A 20809-nucleotide genomic window follows, 5' to 3' on the forward strand; every position below is an offset into this window, starting at 1 on the left:
GTTCTAATACCTACGCTCCAACAAGCCACAGAACTAAGATGATTTGGGGCTGGACATAGTAGGTTGCATTTTTAGAAACAGCTTCTGAAAAAAATCCATGTGGCTTCTTGTATGTCCAATGTTTATGTATTCAAAATACATAAGGCCAAGCTGAAGGGGGATTGGAGCAACCTGGTCTAGTGAAAGGTGTCCCTGCCTGTGGCAGGGGGTTGGAACTAGATGATATTTAAGGTCCCTTCCAACCCAAACCAGTCTGGCATTCTATGCATTCACATTACAATAAGTATTTGCAATTACAGTCTGTTGGGCTTTCAAATGTGTGGTTTTCAACCCACACCCTTCTGTAAGAGTATTTTAGGAGGCTGCGATGGATTCCTCACAGACGCACGCACAATATCCATCTGCTGAGGGCAAGTACTTTCTGATCTGGTGGATGTCCTGTCCGGATCAAAGTTGTAGTAAGAAGTGGGGAAATAACAATTTTCACAATGGGTGATGAAGGGTCAGTTAACCACCCTGGCAGATTTAGAATATAGTTGGGATGAAGTTAGCAAACCTTCCAGTTAGGCCAAGGTGAAGGTTCAGTAAACCTGAGAGTAGGAGAACCTAATGAGTAATTCAGTAGAGATGAGTAAGCCTCTGTCTTTTCAGGTGCATAAGCTTTGCCCTCTGATGCAAAGGTTGAATTTACTGTCGAATCCTAGCTGTATTTTACATGCAGAGAGTTATTTTTGTCATATAATTCTAGAGAGAGAGGCATAAGTGTAATGCTTACTGTCAACTCACCAGAGAAATCACTTAGAGCAGCCCTGTAGGTTGATGGCTAAACTTGTCTTTGCTAAAATGACACTGATGAAAGAAGCACATAACTTGCTCAATAGAGATATCATGCAGTTCAGTAACTGTGAAGCATTATTGACTACCTCTATATTAGTAAATTCATTATACGTGGGAATATTCCCAGGCTCAAGAGACTAGCCAGCACAGAAGAGTGCTGCATGCTATACATCTATGCTAGTAATACACTGTCCACTTCAAAAGAGGGTGGCCCCTTGCAGAGGGCCAACCAAGATTAGATGCTTGACTGTGCCTGGGAATGGCTGGGGAGAGGAGTAATTGCCACAGGCCACGAAATGCCTGAACAACTTGCTAATATGTAATCATGGCTCATCCCCAGTCGCTGTTTAATTTGCAAGTATTGATAAGGCCCTTGGTCCCTGAGCCTCTGCGCTGTTCTGCAGGGCAGATAAAAAAGGAGATGAAGCTGGCGGTGGTTTCTTAGGATTGGGGGTTGAAAGATCTCCGCTTTATCCTTGCCTATGCCATGCTGCATCATTGTGCCGGGCAAGCTGAAAGAGGAGAGGCTGCCTGGGTCAGCAGTGCAGTCAGCAGATAACGCTATCATCACAGCTTGTTTGCATGGCTCAGGAAACAAAAAGCGTAAGGCAAGTGGCACAGACGATAAGGTGCTGCACTTTGCTTTACCTCCTTCCAGCCCTAGTGCATCTATTTATTTATTTATTTTCAGCATTTGCCTCTGTTTACTAAAGCTCTCTGTCTGTTTAACCACCTATTGCTGTGGTGTCTCCTCACCTTGTGGTGAGGAGATCGAAACAAGACTATGGCAAGAGGCTTCAGGGTGAAGACAATATACAAGTCATTGAAATGGCACAGCAGGCCCACAGCCTAAGGTACAGAAAGCATTGTAGGTGAAGGATTGCATAGTTCAAGAGGTAGAAAACAACCCTTTTTTCAATGTACCTTAAAAATCGATCTTGTAAAAAGCATCTGATGTGGACCTTGGGTGACATGGTTTGGTGTGAGGTGTCTCTGCCTATGGCAGGCGGTTGGAACTGGATGATCTTAAGGTCCTTTCCAACCTAAACCATTCTATGATTCTACAAGCTGATCCCCCAAGCTCTAAACCAGGAAGTACAACAGGTGATGGAAATTCAGCACAATGAATGCCATGTCTGGTAGAGCAGCACTTGCTTTAATTAGCTATTTCTTTTTGAAATCGCTGTATGAAGCAGGGATGGCAGCCTTTCTGCATAGCCCAGCTTCCTTTGCTCAAATTGTTCACAGAAAGTGTTTGAAGCATGCTTCAAACGTCTGCACCATCTGGGGAGCACCTTTCTACTTGTGAACATCTTTGTTGTGTAATTTCTAAGAGTGTTTGGGGGTCAGCCTCAAATTGTCTGGGTGTAACTTGATAAGTCATGACAGAGGGGCATAATCAGGGTCCCCAAAATAATGGTGAGCCTTTGCACAGTGCCAAGAGGAGCTGCTCCCCAGCAGCTGGAGGAGGAAGAGGGTCCTGCTTCTCCCCCCGAGTGGGCATGGAGTGGACCCATGCCTATGCTGCGGCAAGGGAACATGGTGCATCCCCTGGGACAAACAACTTCAGCTGCTGCTGGGGAAGGATCTGCCAAGGGTTTGAGAGAGGGAAGAGCGGGGAAACCGCTCAGTATCCTTGGCGGCCCTGAAACGCTGTTTTCTGAGTACCAGCTGTGCTTTCAAGCACAGTTTGAGGCCATCCAGAAGTGCAGTGGTGTATACATCTTCTTTCTGCCTCCTACTCCTGGATACTTTGGTACATGAAAGAACTTACTTGGAAACATGTTGAGGCAAAGCCTCAACTCCTGTTGTCTCCAGATGTGAGCTTTTCACTTGTTTGCATTAACCCTAATTTGCTTTGGTGCTTTAGTATCAGAAATAGGAAATCTGACCTTAACCAATTAGTTCTTACAGTCACAGTAAGTCCCTCTATCCCTCAAATTAACACTGGCTTTTCTTCTATGCTAATATGCTGGTGTTGTATGTCTGCACTGAAAAGAAAATCAAAAGCAAAGGTGGAGATACAGTTCTAAGGGTTGTGAAGTTCTATAAACGATTAAATGGATTATGCTTCCTCCTGGTTGTAAAGCAGGGTACTGCTCCTCCAAGGAGGAAACTATCATTTTGGGTTAGTGTTTGGGCTGACATGAAGGCATCACTGTCTTTGCAGTTCTTTCTGCTTTGCTAGCCCAAGAAGGAAGGGATTTGGCTCCTGATGGAGGAACATCAAGCAAGCACAAGTGTGTTGGCTAGAAGGAAGCTCTGGCTATTTTCAACAGCTAAAAATATGGCCCTGTGTTCTGCTCTTCTCCATGTGGCAGGGAACTGGGCTGCTGGTACAGCAAGGAAGGTTACACAGTGCCTCAGTCATCACTTTAAGGGAGTGAAAATGTACTTTTCTGGCTACAATGGGGATCTCACAGGACTGTGGAGCAGTAAGGCAATGACACTCCCTCCTGCTGACTGTGGCATATAGATCTTTATCTGTCTATCTGTCTACATATCTATTTATATGTATATATTATTTCTGGAAGAAGTCAAAAGCTTCCACCAATTATGCTTTATATGCAACCCCCCAACTAACACTGATGTTACATTTCCTTCTGGAAGACAAATACTGTCTCTCTTAAGCACTCCGTGTCCTGGCCAAAGAATAATCATGTGAGGCAGCAGCAGTGGGAGACCAAGGGGAACAAAGAGGAGCCTTGCTCACAGAGCTCTTTCAAAGTACTTTTCACTTGGCCAAGGAGGTCGGCAGCTTGCCTGTGCCTCCTTTGAATCCAGCATCTCTCATACAGATCCGTGCCCACTGTTGCAGGGGTAAGGGTCACCTTCTTTGTATGGGACACACATACACACAAGGCAAAGAACAGTCTGAACAAATGTGGCCTCTAGACAAGGAGCTGTAAGGAAGATAGGGATGGAGCATGTCTCATAGGAGGGAGGTTGTTTCCACAGCAAGAGCCAACAGCAGTGGGACTGATGAAATGGAGAAATGTCTAATATTTAAAACACAAACATGCATGCTTGTGGGTTTTTTTGCATATGCACACCTGTATACACACACACACATGATACTGACTATATATAACCATATTTATCAGCATTCAGCAAGTGAGAGTGTTTGCTTTAGTCACAGTGCCATACAAGTACCGCTTGCTGGGTATCCCCAATATCTTCTATCTGGTATATCCTTCCTGCTTATCACTGTGAAATTAGACCAATTCAGCATGTCAGGATTGCACAGTTGCCCTCTTAAATAGTTGTGTGTCTGCCTGGAAGAAACTGCCAGACTCTAGCAGCAGGGTTTTGTGTGAATTTAGTGTATTTTCTGTACTATGAATGAGCAGTGCCATGCGGATCCCAGCTGCATAAGGCAGCTTTCTGCTAGGTACTGAAGTTTTGTAAAGGGGAGACACGTTACAACAGGACTTTCCTTGTGAGGTTCACACTGATTTTCCCTGCAGTGGTTGATCTGGGCAGAGAGGAGCACAAAAGTTATCTTTAAAAGTTAGCTAGACATGCACAGGGAGAAAAGAAGAGGGAATGGATGGCCAAACACAGCCGGTCCCTCGGGAAAATCCTCCTGCTGCTTCATTTAGTGAGTAGCTGGTACTGCAGTGCATTTTTTGGCTGGCAATAACAGCCATAATCCAACCAGCTGTTATCACCCCTCCTCAAGCATGCCGAGTCCTGCTCCACCCTGACTCTATCTGAGGGCTCCAAACTCTGGCTCCACTGATCCCTTGACTATTTGCCTTATGCTCACTCTTCTCGGATGCTTCCTCCTTATCAACTGGTGTCTCCCTAATCTTTCTTCCTTGCCCATCCATCCAGGGCTGCAAATCTCTCCCTCGCCATTATGCTTCTGGCCACCTTGTGCTTGCTGTCTTTCTGCTTGGAGTACTCCTTAGCTTAGTCCTGGAAAACATTGAAAGAGATGGGTTCCGAGGCGCCAGGTCTAGGGCTTGAAAGAGCAAACAGCTTGAAAACTAACCTGCTTTTTACAGAACTGCTGCTCAGTCTTCTGTCTAGACCTGGAGGTTGAAATACACTGCTGGCCAATTTTGTCTTTTTTGCTGAAAACTATCAAGAGGTGTGTTAGAGGTTAGAAAGTTTGAAGATGAATCTCAGACCAGTTACTGTGGATAAGTAGATGTGGTTTTTAGTACTAGTACTACTAACAGAAACATGAAGAGAAAAAGGTGTTGTGACTAGTTTCAAACAATTTAGAGAAGGGGATCTATATAATGATCCCCTGCAATATTGCTATTTAAGAAAACATTTGCAAACCCTCAAAGCTTTTGTGGGAGATCACGTATATTCAGTGGCAAGGGAAGTATTTGGCTAGACCTTGTTCTACATTGTTCTTCAGGGTCACACAGTGACTCCAGAGACAAGCCTTCCTCCAACCACTGAGTGCTGTCCCTTTGGCAAAGACCACAGATATTCCCAACACCATTCTTGAGGTCGTGCCCATCAGCAGCACTGACAAACCACCACTTTGTAAACGTGCTTTTTGTCTTATTTGAGACCAGGCTGGCTAGACTGCAACCAGAGGGGCTGTCACGACTGCTTAGCCCATTCCGTTCTCCCTTCGCCACTTGGTCTGCTGACTCCCATCAGCAGCACTTGTCTAAATCCAGAGCACCCTTCCGATGCATAACTTTTCTGAAGATGTCAAAAGCATTGTAGAGAGCTTGGGGTGAATACAAAATCAAGAAGGATGTGCCTGCATATGTCTCTTGTTCTCAACTTATTGTTTGGGGCAGGGAAAGAAAGAGGGTGTTTTGAGTTCACTTACAATAGAGAATTATATGCGCTCTTTACTCAGCACTAAGTGCTTTAGCATAAACCTCCTGACCCCCTAGGGAGCTGCTGCTGTCACAATAACAAGCAAACATTATGAGTTAATGCCTACAATAACATTTCATATGGTAAAAGATTTCCAGGGTTTACAACTTTGAACCTGTTATCCTATACTAGATTAATACAACTGTATTTACAAAAGTGATTACAAGGGCACTTCTCTCGAGACAGACAAATTTTCTTGTATTAATGATTAAACAATTCCGACTGATTTGAGTCCTGTTACACCTTTTTAGGGAAAAATGTCTATCAGATCCTGAGCAAAGACTCTGGGCACTTAACCTTTTTGTCTGATTCATTAAAAATGAGGTTCTGCTGATGTGAAAGACTGGTGATTCTACCTTCACTGAGACCATGGTATTGCAAGACCTACGGGACTGAACCTCATGAACCTCCATGGTGACACTGCTGCTTGTTTTGCCTGGCTGAACCACACCTCTGTCCTCTCAAATCATTTTGTTTTTAATCTCCCCTCCTCTCTGGGCTTTCAATGATAAGACTATATTTGTAAGGCTGAATTTTATCTGTCCAGTTGAGTGTTATAAAGAAACCCTCTGAAGTCTTGTTTGACTATACACTGGGAAGTAAATGTTTAAAAATGTAAATCTATATAGAAATGTCTTAAAGTTTATTGCTCTTAATATTAGTAATTGTTCCTTTATTAGTACAGTATCTGAGAATGGGCAAAAGTCAGAGCCCTGTTTTGCCAGGTGCACTAGAAACATAAAAGGAGTGGCACATCTGAACCTGAAGGGTTTAAAACATAAACCAAGTTCTCAAACTTCCTGTGAATTTGGGGATTTTTTTCTTTATGTCAGTTTTGCTTTTAGTGGGGTTTGCTGTGAGTAGCCAGCTTACCTATGGTGAAAGGGGTGTCAGGAGCATGGGTAACTTTTGCTTCTTGGTTGTTTTGTCTTGACTTCAGATTCAGCAATATCGAGTCTGGTTACAAGTTAGTATATCAGGATTTATGCATGTAGATATATTTAGTCAGTGAACTCACTGATTTCAGTTGTTCAATAAATGGCATAGGCTTAGAAAAGAGACTAAGAAGTTAATGAGTCCATTCTTCAGCTCTGACAGGCGTGCTCAGTCCAGTCCTGGTATCTTACATCAAGCTTTGTGCTTTACCTGTGGATTTAAAAAGGCAGTTATTTGGTTGCAGGCCTGTGGCAGTGAAGGAACGATATCCTTCTGTAGATTTTGGGTTGTCAATATAACTCAATTAATGCTTTCAATGAATATTTCATAAATTCTATATGAAAGGCAAACAGAAAAAAACAGAAAACAACCTTTACTTTTACAGAACTCATGCTGAACTGAAGCTGTCTCTGTAGTATCAGGAATTTTATTATCTGCCAGAACCAGTTCCCTTTTCTCTTATCCATTTACCACACTACGCAGCCAGAAATCTGCTTTGCATGCTACACACAGAGCAACTGAAGCATTCATTTTAAACAATGTGGGTTTCTTAATGAGCTAGTAATGAGCTACTCAGCCTGCCTTTTGCAAACACACACCTCTTCTTTTACACTGCCCAGGGATCTTCTGTGCCTGACTCTGGGTTTTGGATTGCACACTCAAGGCCGGGAATTGCAGTGCTGGAAGATTCTAATGGGCCTTGAGCTCTCCAGTCATATAATGGGTTTCAGAAGGACAGCAAAGAGTATGAACAAGATATACAACTATACCAAAGCTGTGGCAAATCTCCGATGACTAGTTTTTCTGCTTTAATGTCATTCGTTGAAGATGAGCCTATTGAAACAAGTGTCAGTTCAGTACTTATGTGTAGGAGTTATGCTAGAAGGCTGTTTTGTGAAGACTGCAGGGTTTCTGAACAATAAAACCTTTGCTACACCTATTTTCAATACATGAAGGACTAATACAGGGGTCCTGCTGTGGGGTGGTGGCAAGGAGTCAGCAGGACTAATCTGGTGTGGGTCAACTTGACCAATACAAGGACAGACTATTCTCTGGAAAGCTGTAATTCTTCACACCAAGAGGAATTTCAGGGAATGGCAGGAAAAAGCAGACTGCTGGCATTTGACAGCACCTGTTGGACGTGATTTCCTGGTCAGAAGCTGCTTAGTAGTGAGAGGAACATAAACTTTATATGGTAATTCCCTGGCAGTCTTGTATGGTACTTAAAAGGCACAACCCTGAGGAGCTGCCTTGCACTTGCTGTACAGTTTCAGTCAGATACTTGCATTTCAGAATGAACTAACCTAACAATGTAAACTGAACAATACTTCAGTTTTTATTCAGCAGAAAAAGTCTGAAGAGGTTATGATATCTCTGTTATCACAGTAATGTCTTTGGTTACACATGCATCTGTTTGGGCTTGATGCAAATAAGCAGAATGTGATACGACATATAGGATCTGATGTATTTGTCCTTCTGTAGCTGATATAATAGATTCCCCCACATAACCCAGGTACTCAAGCTTTCTTTCTTACTCATCTTTTCAAGTTCTGACTGTTGGATGCCTGCCTTTCTCTGACACTTTTTTTAACTTACCTTTAGTATGTGATTTCCTAGGGTATTTGTCTACAAAGAAGCAAACCAAAATGACAGTGCCATCAGGGGTCTGGAGGCGCATACAGGAGCACAGCAGAGAGGAGACCTCTGGCTCAATCAGAGACCCTGCATGTGTGCCAGCAGTTCAGTAGAATGAAGGTTTTTTTGGTGTTGACTTTGACAGGCAATGAACATGTCTGTTAGACATACACTCTTGCCAACAACCTTGTTTCTTTCTGTTTTTCTCTTTCTTTTCTTTCACATATCCACCATCAGGAGTTAGTCTTCATTCCTCTGGTTTATTTATGTTTGTTTGACCAGAAACTCTTGTACCCTCTGCAGTTTCCCCATCCTATTCCCAGTTACCTCCTCTCACCTTCTCTTTTCTAAGTTCACCTACTCACTGTCTTAGTGTTGGGTTTATAACCTTGACAATTACAGCCTTGGTCAGTGTGAGCAGTATATACATGGTCTTTAGATTTACAAATAAGCTCAAGAAACATGCTATATACAAAATTCCTCAGGGAAAGGTAAGATAGAGAAATTAAGTGGGAAGTCATATTAAATGGTAGGAACAATGAGTGAAGAATAAGCCTTCTTCACCTTTAGACTAGAAGATCAGCATCATCTCCAGAGCCATGATGTAAGAGCCTGGCTCCAGATATTGCTGTCTTTGCCTTGACATAAGCCAGGGATGCAAGCTTGATAAAGATTGTATTGAGTTACATCTTTCATTTGTACTAGCTTCAAATTGATATTGCAAATGGAAATCTGGTTCATGCTGGAATAATTCAGGGGAGAGTCTGTGTCATGGTATCTTGAAGTCTCAGGAAGAAGTCTAATCTGCAGTGCAACAGGTTTAATTCTAGTTAGTTTATTAGGTGCTCCATTATGGTCAAAGTTAAAGTCCCTGTTGACTTGTGTACTTTTGGTATCAACAGAGGATTGGTTCTTAAGTCGCTAATAATTACTAATAATGATTCATAGAAGACAGAAAGCAGCGGTCAAAGGTGAGATGAATCATGCTGCCAGAGAAGCTACATTTTGCTACTGATCTATGTCTTCCTAAGCCTTGGGGCTTTCCTTTTCCAGAAAAAACAGTGATTCTCTGAAAAGCAGCTGTGAGAATGGCTTCAGGGAAGTCTACATTTTCTAACTACCAATGTTTTTTGAACAAAACCATCCTGCTCTTGTTTGAAACTCCTCATTGCCAGTCCTAAATATGCTCGTGGTTCTATATCCTTATATACTAATCTCACACAGACTGAGACTTATAATGCCTCACAGTTGACTCCTCCTTCTCATTTTATTAAAGGTGCTACAGGCCAAATTGTCTCCTCCATCACATTGCCACCTGCAGCACTTTAGCTACAGGTAAGCTCTCTCAGCAAAGGCAACTTCAGGTCTTTGCTAACATTAGTTGAAGTCAAAGTCCGTTGAAGATTCAAGTTCACTGAAGTCTTTATAGGAAGTCATACGTGACGGTACCAGGGACCAGGAGCCAGATATATGTGGTTTTGGATGTGGGAAGAACCTCTTGCTGAACTCCTCACTCATCCTTTAGTTCAAGTTACTATCTGAGGCAGAAGATACATTTCTTCAAAGCACAGGCAGTCCACTGTGTACTAAGACCTCTCTCAGAATAGCAGCCCTTATGTGTGCTCAGTACAAACAATACCAAAGTAACAAATCCAAATACTTCAAGATGATGTTAAAGTAGATAAAACAGCAAAAGGGAGGAGATGTGGCATACTGGGTGACTGTAAGCTGACTGGCACATTATCTCATAGTGTTTCCTATACAAGGAAGTCATAATGAATAAATTAGTGACTTTATACCCAGCCTTCAAGTGAATAACGAAGCTTCAAGAAGTATGTAAAGGAAGATCTTTGCACAGCATGTATCTTAACTTTGCATCCCCCCAAAATAAGATTTTAAAACCTATTTAGTGAAATTTCTCCAGCAGAAAGAATATCCTTTGGGGTGTTTATTTGCAGTATTATGAACAATACCACATATTCATCTAGCAGGCAAAAGCATACAGGATTACTTAATAAAATATTTAATAAGCCACTGTGATTATTATTGGGCAATACTGAAAAGAGGTGTTGCTACAATATTTCTTATTTGAAAGGAAAGCAATGCTGCAATTATTTCAGATGAACACAACAAATTGCAGGTGTTAAAATCTAAAGAAACCGATCAGACAAAATAATCTTTGTTGAATTAGATCTTTGTCTAAGAGAGATAGCCCAAGGGATTATGTTTTCTCTTTGCTTCCTGAGACAGTTTTTTGTTCACGTATCTGCCCATTTACCACTGAGTTCTGATGAGCTGTGGAGTTAAAAGCATTTTCAAGATGCATTTCTGCATTTTGTCATTGAAGTTTGGGAGACATAAACAGTCCTAGGAAAGGCATTTTAAATTCAATTGCTGCAGACTAATGATCCCTGTTGATGGATGCAGGCTTTTTCTTTACAGTCTCTGTTTCCCTTATTCTAATTTCTGAGAAGACAGGAGGCTTTTATTCAGTCTCTGCCTTGGAGTGCTAACAGTCTTCCTGAGTTGTTTAGCAAAGGATTAAGCATGTCTGGTGAGACATAGTTTGTGATGATGGAGGTGCAGGGAAGACTGGATTTTAAGAATGAGCTTCCAGAGGAAGTCAGAGCTCTTCCATAGTGAAAGTGGTAAAATAATCCAAGTGTAGGAGTAATTATTAGAAAGCAGGACAGAGTAGAAAAAAAACAAATCCAAAGTTCGGGAACTACATAACGAAAGGTGTATAAAGAATCATAGAATCATAGAATAGTTAGGGTTGGAAAGGACCTTAAGATCATCTAGTTCCAACCCCCCTGCCATGGGCAGGGACACATCACACTAAACCATGCCACCCAAGGCCTCATCCAACCTGGCCTTGAACACTGCCATGGATGGAGCATTCACAACTTCCCAGGGCAACCCATTCCAGTGCCTCACCACCCTCACACTAAATTCCACCTTTCATTTTCTTTTTTAAAGCACAATTTAACTTCTTTTTTTTCCTAAGGGTTCATATGAAAGTTAGATTTAAAATTGGAACCCAGATTAAAGCTCACTGTTACAAGAGTTCCACATCAGTCACAGCTGGTGCAGAGTACAAGACATCCTGCCCCATTGGCTCCATGATTATACATCATGGGTTAGCACCACTGGGGACCAGGAGAGATGCCTTTACACAACACAAAAGGTGCCAGATTGTAACACGTCATGGTTGCCCTCGTCCTCATCCCACAGAAGAACTTAGGTTCTTTGGAACATACTATCCACCAAAACAAAAAAAAAAAATAAAAGAATCGAAAGAATTCAGAGTAAAGGTAAGCCCTGTGCCTAAACCCCTATTTACACAAGATATCTTTAGGTCAGGTTTTCCACTGCCTTTCAAACATGACACTAGAACACTGTCCTGGGAATTCTGGTTTTAAATAGTTCACTCATCCCTTACTCCAATAAATAGTAAGCGTACAGTGCTGCTAAGTCAAGCTGTTTATCAAAGACATTTACTTCTGCATAGAAACTCGGCTCTCATGGTGCAGAAGAGCATAGCACTGTGTTGAGACCCAGCTCTCAGCCAAGGGAATGTGGAAAACATCAGAACCAAAGAACAGAGCAGAGACCAATTTTGCTATACCCCAGCAAATGGGTACCAATACCTAAAGGAAGCTACAGGAAATCTGGAGAGGGACTTTGTACAAGGGCATGTAGTGACAGGACAAGGAAGAATGGCTTTAAACTGAAAGAGGGGATATTTAGATTAGACATTAAGAAGAAACTCTTCACTATGGGGGTGGTGAGACACAGGTTACCCAGAGAAGCTGTGGCTGCCCCATCCTTGGCAGTGTTCAAGACCAGGTTGGATGGGGCTTGGAGCAACCTGTTCTAGTTGGAAGGTGTCCCTTCCCATGGCAGGGAATTGGAACTGGATGAGCTTTAAGGTCCTTTCCAACCAAAACTATTCTATGATTCTATTTAAATTGTCCACCCAGTTCATTGGCTTTTAACGTTTTGACTGGAAGTTGGAATAATTTTTTTAAAGGCTATTTTATCCAGTGAGAGAAGAAAAAGAGTATGCCATGACTTTGTGCCCTGGTGGACTCCTACAAATTATTTACTATTGCAGACTGATACTGAACATACAACTTAAGGCAGACTCACAGAAAGCAGGATTGTACATTCACAGGACTAAGCTTCACATTTAGTCACATCTCCAACTCACTGGAAGCATCTCTACAGTAAATATCAAAATATCCCTTGGAAACTCATCAGCAAGTACAAGTCTGAAACCTTAGCTCCAAAAAGTTCTTCAAAATAGATTTTTTGAACATTCATCTTCTTTTGGACTCTGCCTCTGAGGTGTGAGCAAATAGAAGACCCAACACCATTATAAACTCAAAACCAAACCAGATCAATCCATCTCCCAAAACCAGTCCCTTCAACTAAAGGTTCTTGACAAAGTATTTTCTTACAGTCTACTGAAATTAATTTTTAACCATTTTTTCTGCAATGTGCGTGACAGCACCATCTGTAAATCAGACAGAAGCAGATGAATTGTTATCACATTGCTACTGAGAGTTAGCACAAAGGTGGCAATGCCTGTGATGCTGGCATTCACAAGCACTTTCGATGTTTGAGTCATTTTAAATAAAAGTGAGAGATACAGCAACCAAAGAGATCACCTAGGGTAATGAACACAGTTTGAACCCAATAGCTCTTGTAACTACAATAATAGTCAGGAATTTTCTATTGCGCTTTCTCCCCTACAATGGACTTCTCTGTTTTTTCTTTATATGGTTGAAGTGTTGTTGGCCAGATGTTAGATAGGGCCTCTTTTCCCTCCAAGATAGGGGATGTTCTAGACACAAGTTTTGTGCATCTTCTAATCTCTGGACAAGCCAACACTGCTGAGTCTTCCATGAAGAATGAGAGATAACAATTTAGCTCCCCTTCCTGCCAGTGCAGGATGCTTCCCTACATTAAATTTTCCTAATATACTCTAAGAGCCAGTTTCAAGTGAAAGTGATTTCCCTTGCAGAAAGCATTCCTTACTTGACTAGATAAATGCTGAGAAAGGATGGAGAATTATTTTACCATGAGATATGGTGTAGAGATCTGCAGTAAAGTCAATGTTGCAGAGTCATTAAAAAAAAAAAAGAAAAAAGAGGTTACTGTTAGCTGTAAACCAGCAATAAAACAGAGGGTGAATGATCAAGAAATAGCAAAACACCATGACAAAACCTCTGCCAGCACAGCAGTTTTCATATCCAGATGACGCAGATCCTGCAGCCCATTTGTGCAAGTTATCGAAGCACTCTTGTGACAATGAGTTTGCCTCTCTGTTATCAGCCTTACCTACCAGCCGTCAGGTTCACTTCATGGTTTGAGTTCACATGTGAGGTGGCTAACAACCTTTAAGAATTTGCTCTTTGTATGTAAAGATGTATTGTATAACACGAACCCTCCTAATCTCTGGATGATATAAATGCTTGTATGTCCTTGTTGCACGTTGCTTTTGCAAACAAGGCCCATTCCAGGCTCACCTTGAACTATCAGATCTATCTGCATCCATAGGCTTTTCATCTCCCGAAGACAGAGGTCAGCTCTGGGGCACTGGCAGCATCCACTCAGCCCATCCCTGCCTCACATCTCTGTGTCTCCTCAGTGCCCTGAATGAGATCAACCTCTAACTGCATAGACAAACATCAAGTCATTTGCTCAAGCATCAGTCTCAGTCCTCAAAACTGGTCTAGTAACCTAATTTTACAGCTGCTTTCCACCAAAGCACAGTTTCTGAAAAATCAGTAACGGTAGTGAAGTTGCTAGCAGGTTTTTTTTGGAGTGTCTGGCCTTCCACATGTCTCAGAAAATCCATCCTTTGGGATGAGTTTTTATCTGCCCTTAATTTCACTTTTTGTATCTTCTTCATTGATATAATTTCTTCATTGATATATTTTTTTAAAAGTATTTGCTTGTTTTGAGGTGATTCATGCTGCTTTGCTAGCAGTTTGGAGTGTTGCATGCATTGTACTGTGAGTGTGGGAAGGGGTTCACAGGATGTGTAACACTTGCATGGGAGGACCATTGCTGCTTGGTACCAGCAAGGGTGCATCATCATTGGGAAGGGGGAAAAGATCCCTTTGCCTCCTGGATATGATTGCTTCATCTTTTTCAGTTGTTTTGTCCACACCAGGAGTACTAGAAGCCTCCTTTCTCCCAAAAGAAAGCTGATTTCACAGGCTTTCATCAGGAGGGTGGTTTAACCCATGCAAGCCCTCAGCAAGTTTGCCGATGACACCAAGCTGTGTGGCTCGGTTGATACGCTGGAGGGAAGGGATGCCATCCCGAGGGACCTTGACACGCTTGTGAGATGGGCTGATGCCAACCTTAGGAAGTTTAACCATGACAAGTGCAAGGTCCTACACCTGGGTTAGAGCAATCCCAGGCACAGCTACAGGTTGGGCAGAGAAGAGATTCAGAGCAGCCCTGCAGAGAAGGACTTGGGGGTGTTGGTCGATGAGAAAATGAACATGAGCCAGCTTCAGTGTGCGCTCGCAGCCCAGAAAGCCAACTGTATCCTGGGCTGCATCAATAGTAGTGTGACCAGCAGGTCCAAGGAGGTGATCTTGCCCCTCTGCTCTGCTCTCGTGAGTATTGCTCACTTGCAGTATTGTGTGCAGTTCTGGTGTCCTCAACATAAAAAGGACATGGAACTGTTGGAACAAGTGCAGAGGAGGGCCACGAGGATGATCAGGGGACTGGAGCACCTCCCGTATGGAGACAGGCTGAGAAAGTTGGGGCTGTTCAGCCTGGAGAAGAGAAGGCTGCGTGGAGACCTCATAGCAGCCTTCCAGTATCTGAAGGGGGGCTATAGGGATGCTGGGGAGAGACTCTTCATTAGGAAATGTAGTGATAGGACAAGGGGTAATGGGTTCAAACTTCAACAGGGGAAGTTTAGATTGGATATAAGGAAGAAGTTCTTTACTGTTAGGGTGGTGAGGCACTGGAGCGGGTTGCCCAAGGAAGCTGTGAATGTTCCATTTCTGGTGATGTTCAAGGCCAGGTTGGACAGAGCCTTGGGTGACATGGTTAAGTGTGGGGTGTCCCTGCCCATGGCAGGGGGGTTGGAACTGGATGATCTTCAAGTCCTTTCCAACCCTAACTATTCTATGATTCTATAATTCTATGAAACTTGCCATTAGTTTATGCCTGCAGGTGGCACTATGGTTTGTACAAGCCAGCAAAGCTCGGATGGGAGATGGGTGCAGTGCTGCCTGCCCCAGTGCCCGGTCCTGCTCTGGGCTTTCACGGGTGTCTCGGTGTGAGCAACATCCAGTTTGAGAGCTTGTGAGATTCAGGTGTGATTCATTGCAAACTGAAGTGGACAAGATCCTCAAGGGCAGTTTAACCTCTGGAAAGCAGAACCTCTGTGCCTTTGTGGGATGGATACTTGGGCAGTGAAACTTAAGTTTTGTGTTTTGCACTTCTTGAAGGAGACTGGGAGTTTTACAAAATGAGGGACTACTGCCTGTCTACTGAATCTTCGCTTCTCCCTCAATCTTAACTAAATCCCATTTTGTCAGAAAAGCCTTTTTTCATGGCCTTTAGGCATATGTATTTGTATTCCACCTTTTCTTCTTCTTTTGATTTTCTCATTTGACTGTGCTTCAGTGCTGGGTTATATCAGACTTTTCTTCTTAGGTAAGTTTTAATTGCAGGGTCGAATAATTCATTCTTATAAATCAGGCAATAAATATGCATCGCGTAACCGAGCTGTTGCTGAACCATTAATAGTCTGCAACAAGCACAAAGGCAAATAGGTGTGGGTAATGGCGTGGTTTGACTGACAGCGATTGGGATGTTTCTAAAGAGATTTATCCTCTGGGCTGCTTTAGCCCTATGGCAACGCTCCCTTTAGCCCTATGGCAACGCTCCCTTTAGCCCTATGGCAACGCTCCCTCTAGTGGGCACTTGAAAAATTAACTGGTTTTACTGCTTGGCAAATGCAGGAAACCCAATTACAGTATCACAGTATCACAGTATGTTAGAGATTGGAAGGGACCTCAAAAGATCATCTAGTCCAATCCCCCTGCCAGAGCAGGAACACCTAGATAAGGTTACACAGGAATGTGTCCAGGCGGGTTTTGAATGTCTCCAGAGAAGGAGACTCCACAACCTCCCTGGGCAGCCTGTTCCAGTGTTCTGTCACCCTCACTGAGAAGAAGTTTCTTCTCAAGTTTAAGTGGAACCTCTTGTGTTCCAGTTTATACCCATTACCCCTTGTCCTATCATTGTTTGCCACTGAGAAGAGCCTGGCTCCATCCTCATGACACTCCCCCTTTATATATTTATATACACTAATAAGGTCCCCCCGCAGTCTCCTCTTCTCCAAACTATAGAGACCCAGCTCCCTCAGCCTTTCCTCATAAGGGAGATGCTCCACTCCCTTAATCATCTTAGTCGCCCTGCGCTGGACTCTCTCCAGCAGGTCCCTGTCCTTCTTGAACTGAGGGGCCCAGAACTGGACACAATATTCCAGATGCGGTCTCACCAGGGCAGAGTAGAGGGGAAGGAGGACCTCTCTCGACCTACTGACCAACCCCCTTCTAATACACCCCAGGATGCCATTGGCCTTCTTGGCCACAAGGGCACAGTGTTGGCTCATGGTCATCCTGCCATCCACTAGGACCCCCAGGTCCCTCTCCCCTACACTACTCTCTAACAGGTCGTTCCCCAACCTATATTGGAACCTGGGATTGGGGAAAGAAGAGAAAAAGAAAAGAAAGAAAGAAAGGAAAAAAAAATATTGCCACATTTTCTTAAACTTTACCATTGAAAAAAGATTCTGACTGTTTTGAGAAGTGATAAACATCACTAAAATGCTCATACAGTGACTTTTGCAAACTTTTTAAAGCACTTTCATTTAGATTTTAGAAACTGAAATAATGAGATTGTTTTGCATATTACCGCAAGTGTCATCACATTGAGAAGAAAAAGATTTTAATATTCTTGAAGTACTTTCTGCATGTTCAGTAAAAAATAGAAACCTGTTGTGATCTCTTCCTCAAGGAGAAGATACAAATATTTTATTAAAACAACTTTTTTTTTTATTTTTCAATCTTTCTTGAGAGATTTCAAGAGTTTTTATAAAAGTCAAACAGTTTACAGCCAAGTGTTCCTTGGAATTATAAGCAATTTCAAAGAGGGACAGGAGTAATGTGGGTTTTAAGTTGTCACAGTGAAACTGGTTCTACCCTTGTCAGAATGGAGAATTCCACTGTTAGGCATTGTATATTAAATGCATCAGAATAGAGAGGTTTGAAGCTTTGACAACAGTTGTGACTTTCCTTGATGTCACATAATAAGTTAATATATTGTGGCATTTTAGTTTGGATTTAAATCATGAGTGAACTAAAGGAGTTTGTCATGTTCATGGTTTACTTGACAAAAGTATGAAACCACTGAAATGTGTGGAATTAGCTCTAGTATTCATCACAGAATAAATGTTTGGATCACTTATTCACACCAGGCTTGCATTATATAAAAGTGTCTGTGGAAAATTATCCTTGTTTTCTGTAAAGAACGACTAAAATATTCCATCAAGCTTTGGCTTCAACATAGTGGTTAGACTCAAATGCAGTTCCAGTGAGTGCTGCCAGTAGACTTCCCCACTCACTTATCTTTGCAGAGAGGATGACTTTTAAAATAGGTTGGGATTTCTTATCTTCTAGTCTATGTATTTTCCCAAGGTGTGATGGAAACAAACGGTTTGTCATGACTGTTCTGACTGTAATTTATGGCAGCTATTTTTCCAGAGATTGTGCTGAATTCAGCTGCTCATAGAAATCCTATAAAAGGGTGCTCCATGTCATGGAGAGCAAAACAGTGTGAGTTCGTTCACACAGCAGTGAGTCTTAGAGTTGGGCAGGATCGATCACAGCTGACATCTCTCCTTCTGATCAGTGGCATCTTGCAATAACTTGCCCAAGTAGAACATAGCATGCAGATGGAGCAGGTTACTGGTTTTGTAGAGGCTCCTTTGCTGTGTGTGCAGACCTTATTGCCTGTGTTTGGCTGTATGTGGTTGTCCTATTAATAAATGCATAAATTTAGCAGCAACCTTTTCATCTTCACCTTTCATCTAGAAGGAACTGGATCAGGTTTTTACGTTCAATTCTGTATCTGTTGAAGCTGTCTGCAGGTAGCTGTCGTTTCCCTTAGAAGTGAGTATCATTCTCAGAAGTCAGTTCTGTATTTGGGACTCAAGTTCAAGGAAATTAAAGTTAACAAGGCATTAACTGCTTATCTTAAGAGTTGTAAAATTTGACTTCTAGATGATCTATCTTTGCAAGCTTCTGTAGTAGCATTACTTGCCCTACTGTACTGTGTAACCCTGAGTAATCAACATTAATATGTTAATTATGTAATGACATGCTTGCATTAAAGAATAGGGTATATGGGCTAATGATGTCTAATCTCTGCTGGCTCAACATTTGAGTTGTATGTAGTGTACAGGAGGTGAAAGCAATTTATGCAATTATGTAATCTGTCTAAGCAATCAGACCTGACAGGCAATGAGTTTCAGGGGATTGCTGTTGTATGCCTCAAATGTACTTTTAGGCAGGCAGTTGACTCCAGCAAGACAAATAATCCATAGACCACCCCAAAATACATCACCCACAGGGTTTCCCTGCTGTTGAGTTTTTGTTGGGTTGTTCTGTGTTGTTTAATTATAGGTTATACCCTTGCAGTGAACTAGAAGCACAATGCAACCTTGTCATTGGCAATCACAAACTGTGTGCCCTGCCTTCTAAATTCACGTCAACAATGTAAACATCAACTGCTCCCAAGGTTGTCTTAGAGCGGTGTGGGAATTTTGAAGCACTGGCTTTAGGTAAAAAAAGCAGGTTAGTTCTACATTATTTTCTTTTAGAAGTCTTGGCAAATATTCTCATTGAACAAGAGTGTTCTTTTGCAAAGCTGAGGCTGAAAAGCTGTAGTGCATCTCTGAGCACAGGTGACAATCTGGTCTTTGAAGGGTTCACAGCACTCAAATGACTGGGGTATTGGAAGAACCAGATTTGAAAAGGGCAGACTCAAGACAGGGCAGTTTGGAAGAGCAGCTGTGTAGGTATCTGAAAACTTCAGGGAACAGACTCAACTTGGGCTAGGTTTTAGCTAAGGCATGACTAATAGGGTTTTAATGAAAAATTTTTAGATTCTGAAGACATCTATTTCCCTTGAAGAAAATCAAACACTTGTGAGTTGTTCACTAATTCCAAACCAAAGCTGAAAGTCTCACAATTAGCTTGTGTGGTGGAAAACTGTGCAATTCACTTTGGAAACCTTGCTGGGATTTAATCATAAGTGAATTAACTACTTGGGTCATTAAGCATTCAGCCATTCTACCATCTTGGTGTAAAACTACGTGCCTGCTTTTCATGTCAGCTGGGGTGAGAATGTTGGAGAGCAGAATACAGAATCTTGACTGGTGTTAATGTACATCACAGTGCTCCCCAACATGGGTTTGTCAGAAAGCTCTGAGAACAGTATTTGGACTTCTAGAGTTCCAGCAGTTTAGCTGGGAAGGCTCACTTGGTATTTCTGGTTTCAGCCTCCAAATGAGCATAAAACCATACTTCTAAAACCATACTGAGCTGACTGTGGCTTCTGGCAGTGCTTTAGGTTTGACGACCAATCCCAGGTTGCTCTCCTCTGGAGTTCTCTGAGGAAATAGGGTGAGGGAGAAGAAAAAAGGCTAACTGCTTTAGTTCTCATAGACAAAATTATTTTGTATAGAAATGTCAAGTATGTATATATTTTATTCTTTAGAATAATCTAAATGGTTGAACTTTCATTCTATATTGGAATTGTCTTAAACATAAAGTATTTTCCAATGAGTTCTGACTGGCTGTAAGGATGTAAGGGTTGGGAAAAGTTAGGTCACAAGTCTTACATAATCATAAGATCGGTTTCTGATGTTTTCTTTTAAACTGCACCCTTCATATGTTAAAATATATGAAGAAAAGGAATGCTACACAAATGATCATGCTAATTTGCCATGCGTATGATCACGCTGGTCTCTTATGTGGCAAAGTGACATAGATGTCCAGTTCACAGCTAAAGCTTGAGTCCATAGTGTGAGATTACCCTGAATACCGCACAACACGAAGCATGTGCATTCTGAGAGACACATGATACTGTATTAGTGGGGAAAAATTTAATTGCCAATTGAAGTGTGAACATAGCTTTCCTAGAAATATTACTGGATGGAGCACAGTTCAGGAAAATGGGATGTTTTGTATGTTTTTATAGGACAATTGGGTGCAGTTGTGACTAGCACCACATTAGGTTCAGCTTTCTTTGCATTTGCATGGGAGGATGTATGTGACTCCATCTTCTACCACTTCAGCTCTGTATCTTGTTCCACATTGTGGCTGAGCAATGTTAACCTGTGCTGTTTAATATTACCTATATGACACAGAAAGAAACTGAAATGTAGTCTTAGTAGAACCAGGCTTTGGGTGTGCTTTAGTCGGGCGATGTATAGCATCTT

At 42.1% G+C, this 20809-nt stretch overlaps 1 protein-coding gene across 1 annotated transcript in view; it reads right to left on the reverse strand.

Moving 5' to 3' along the window:
• Nucleotides 1-2796: 2796 nt before the first annotated feature.
• Nucleotides 2797-20809, reverse strand: part of LOC308219708 (uncharacterized protein) — a gene marked incomplete at both ends in the record, with an annotated part of 198253 nt that continues 180240 nt past the window's right edge. The window contains one exon of the mRNA XM_080615013.1: nucleotides 2797-2828. Coding sequence (XP_080471139.1) covers nucleotides 2797-2828 — 32 coding nt within the window. The remainder of the gene's footprint in view (nucleotides 2829-20809) is intronic.

The sequence above is a fragment of the Psittacula echo genome (assembly GCF_963264785.1).
Source record: "Psittacula echo genome assembly, chromosome: 4".
Classification (NCBI taxonomy): Eukaryota; Metazoa; Chordata; class Aves; order Psittaciformes; family Psittacidae; genus Psittacula; species Psittacula echo.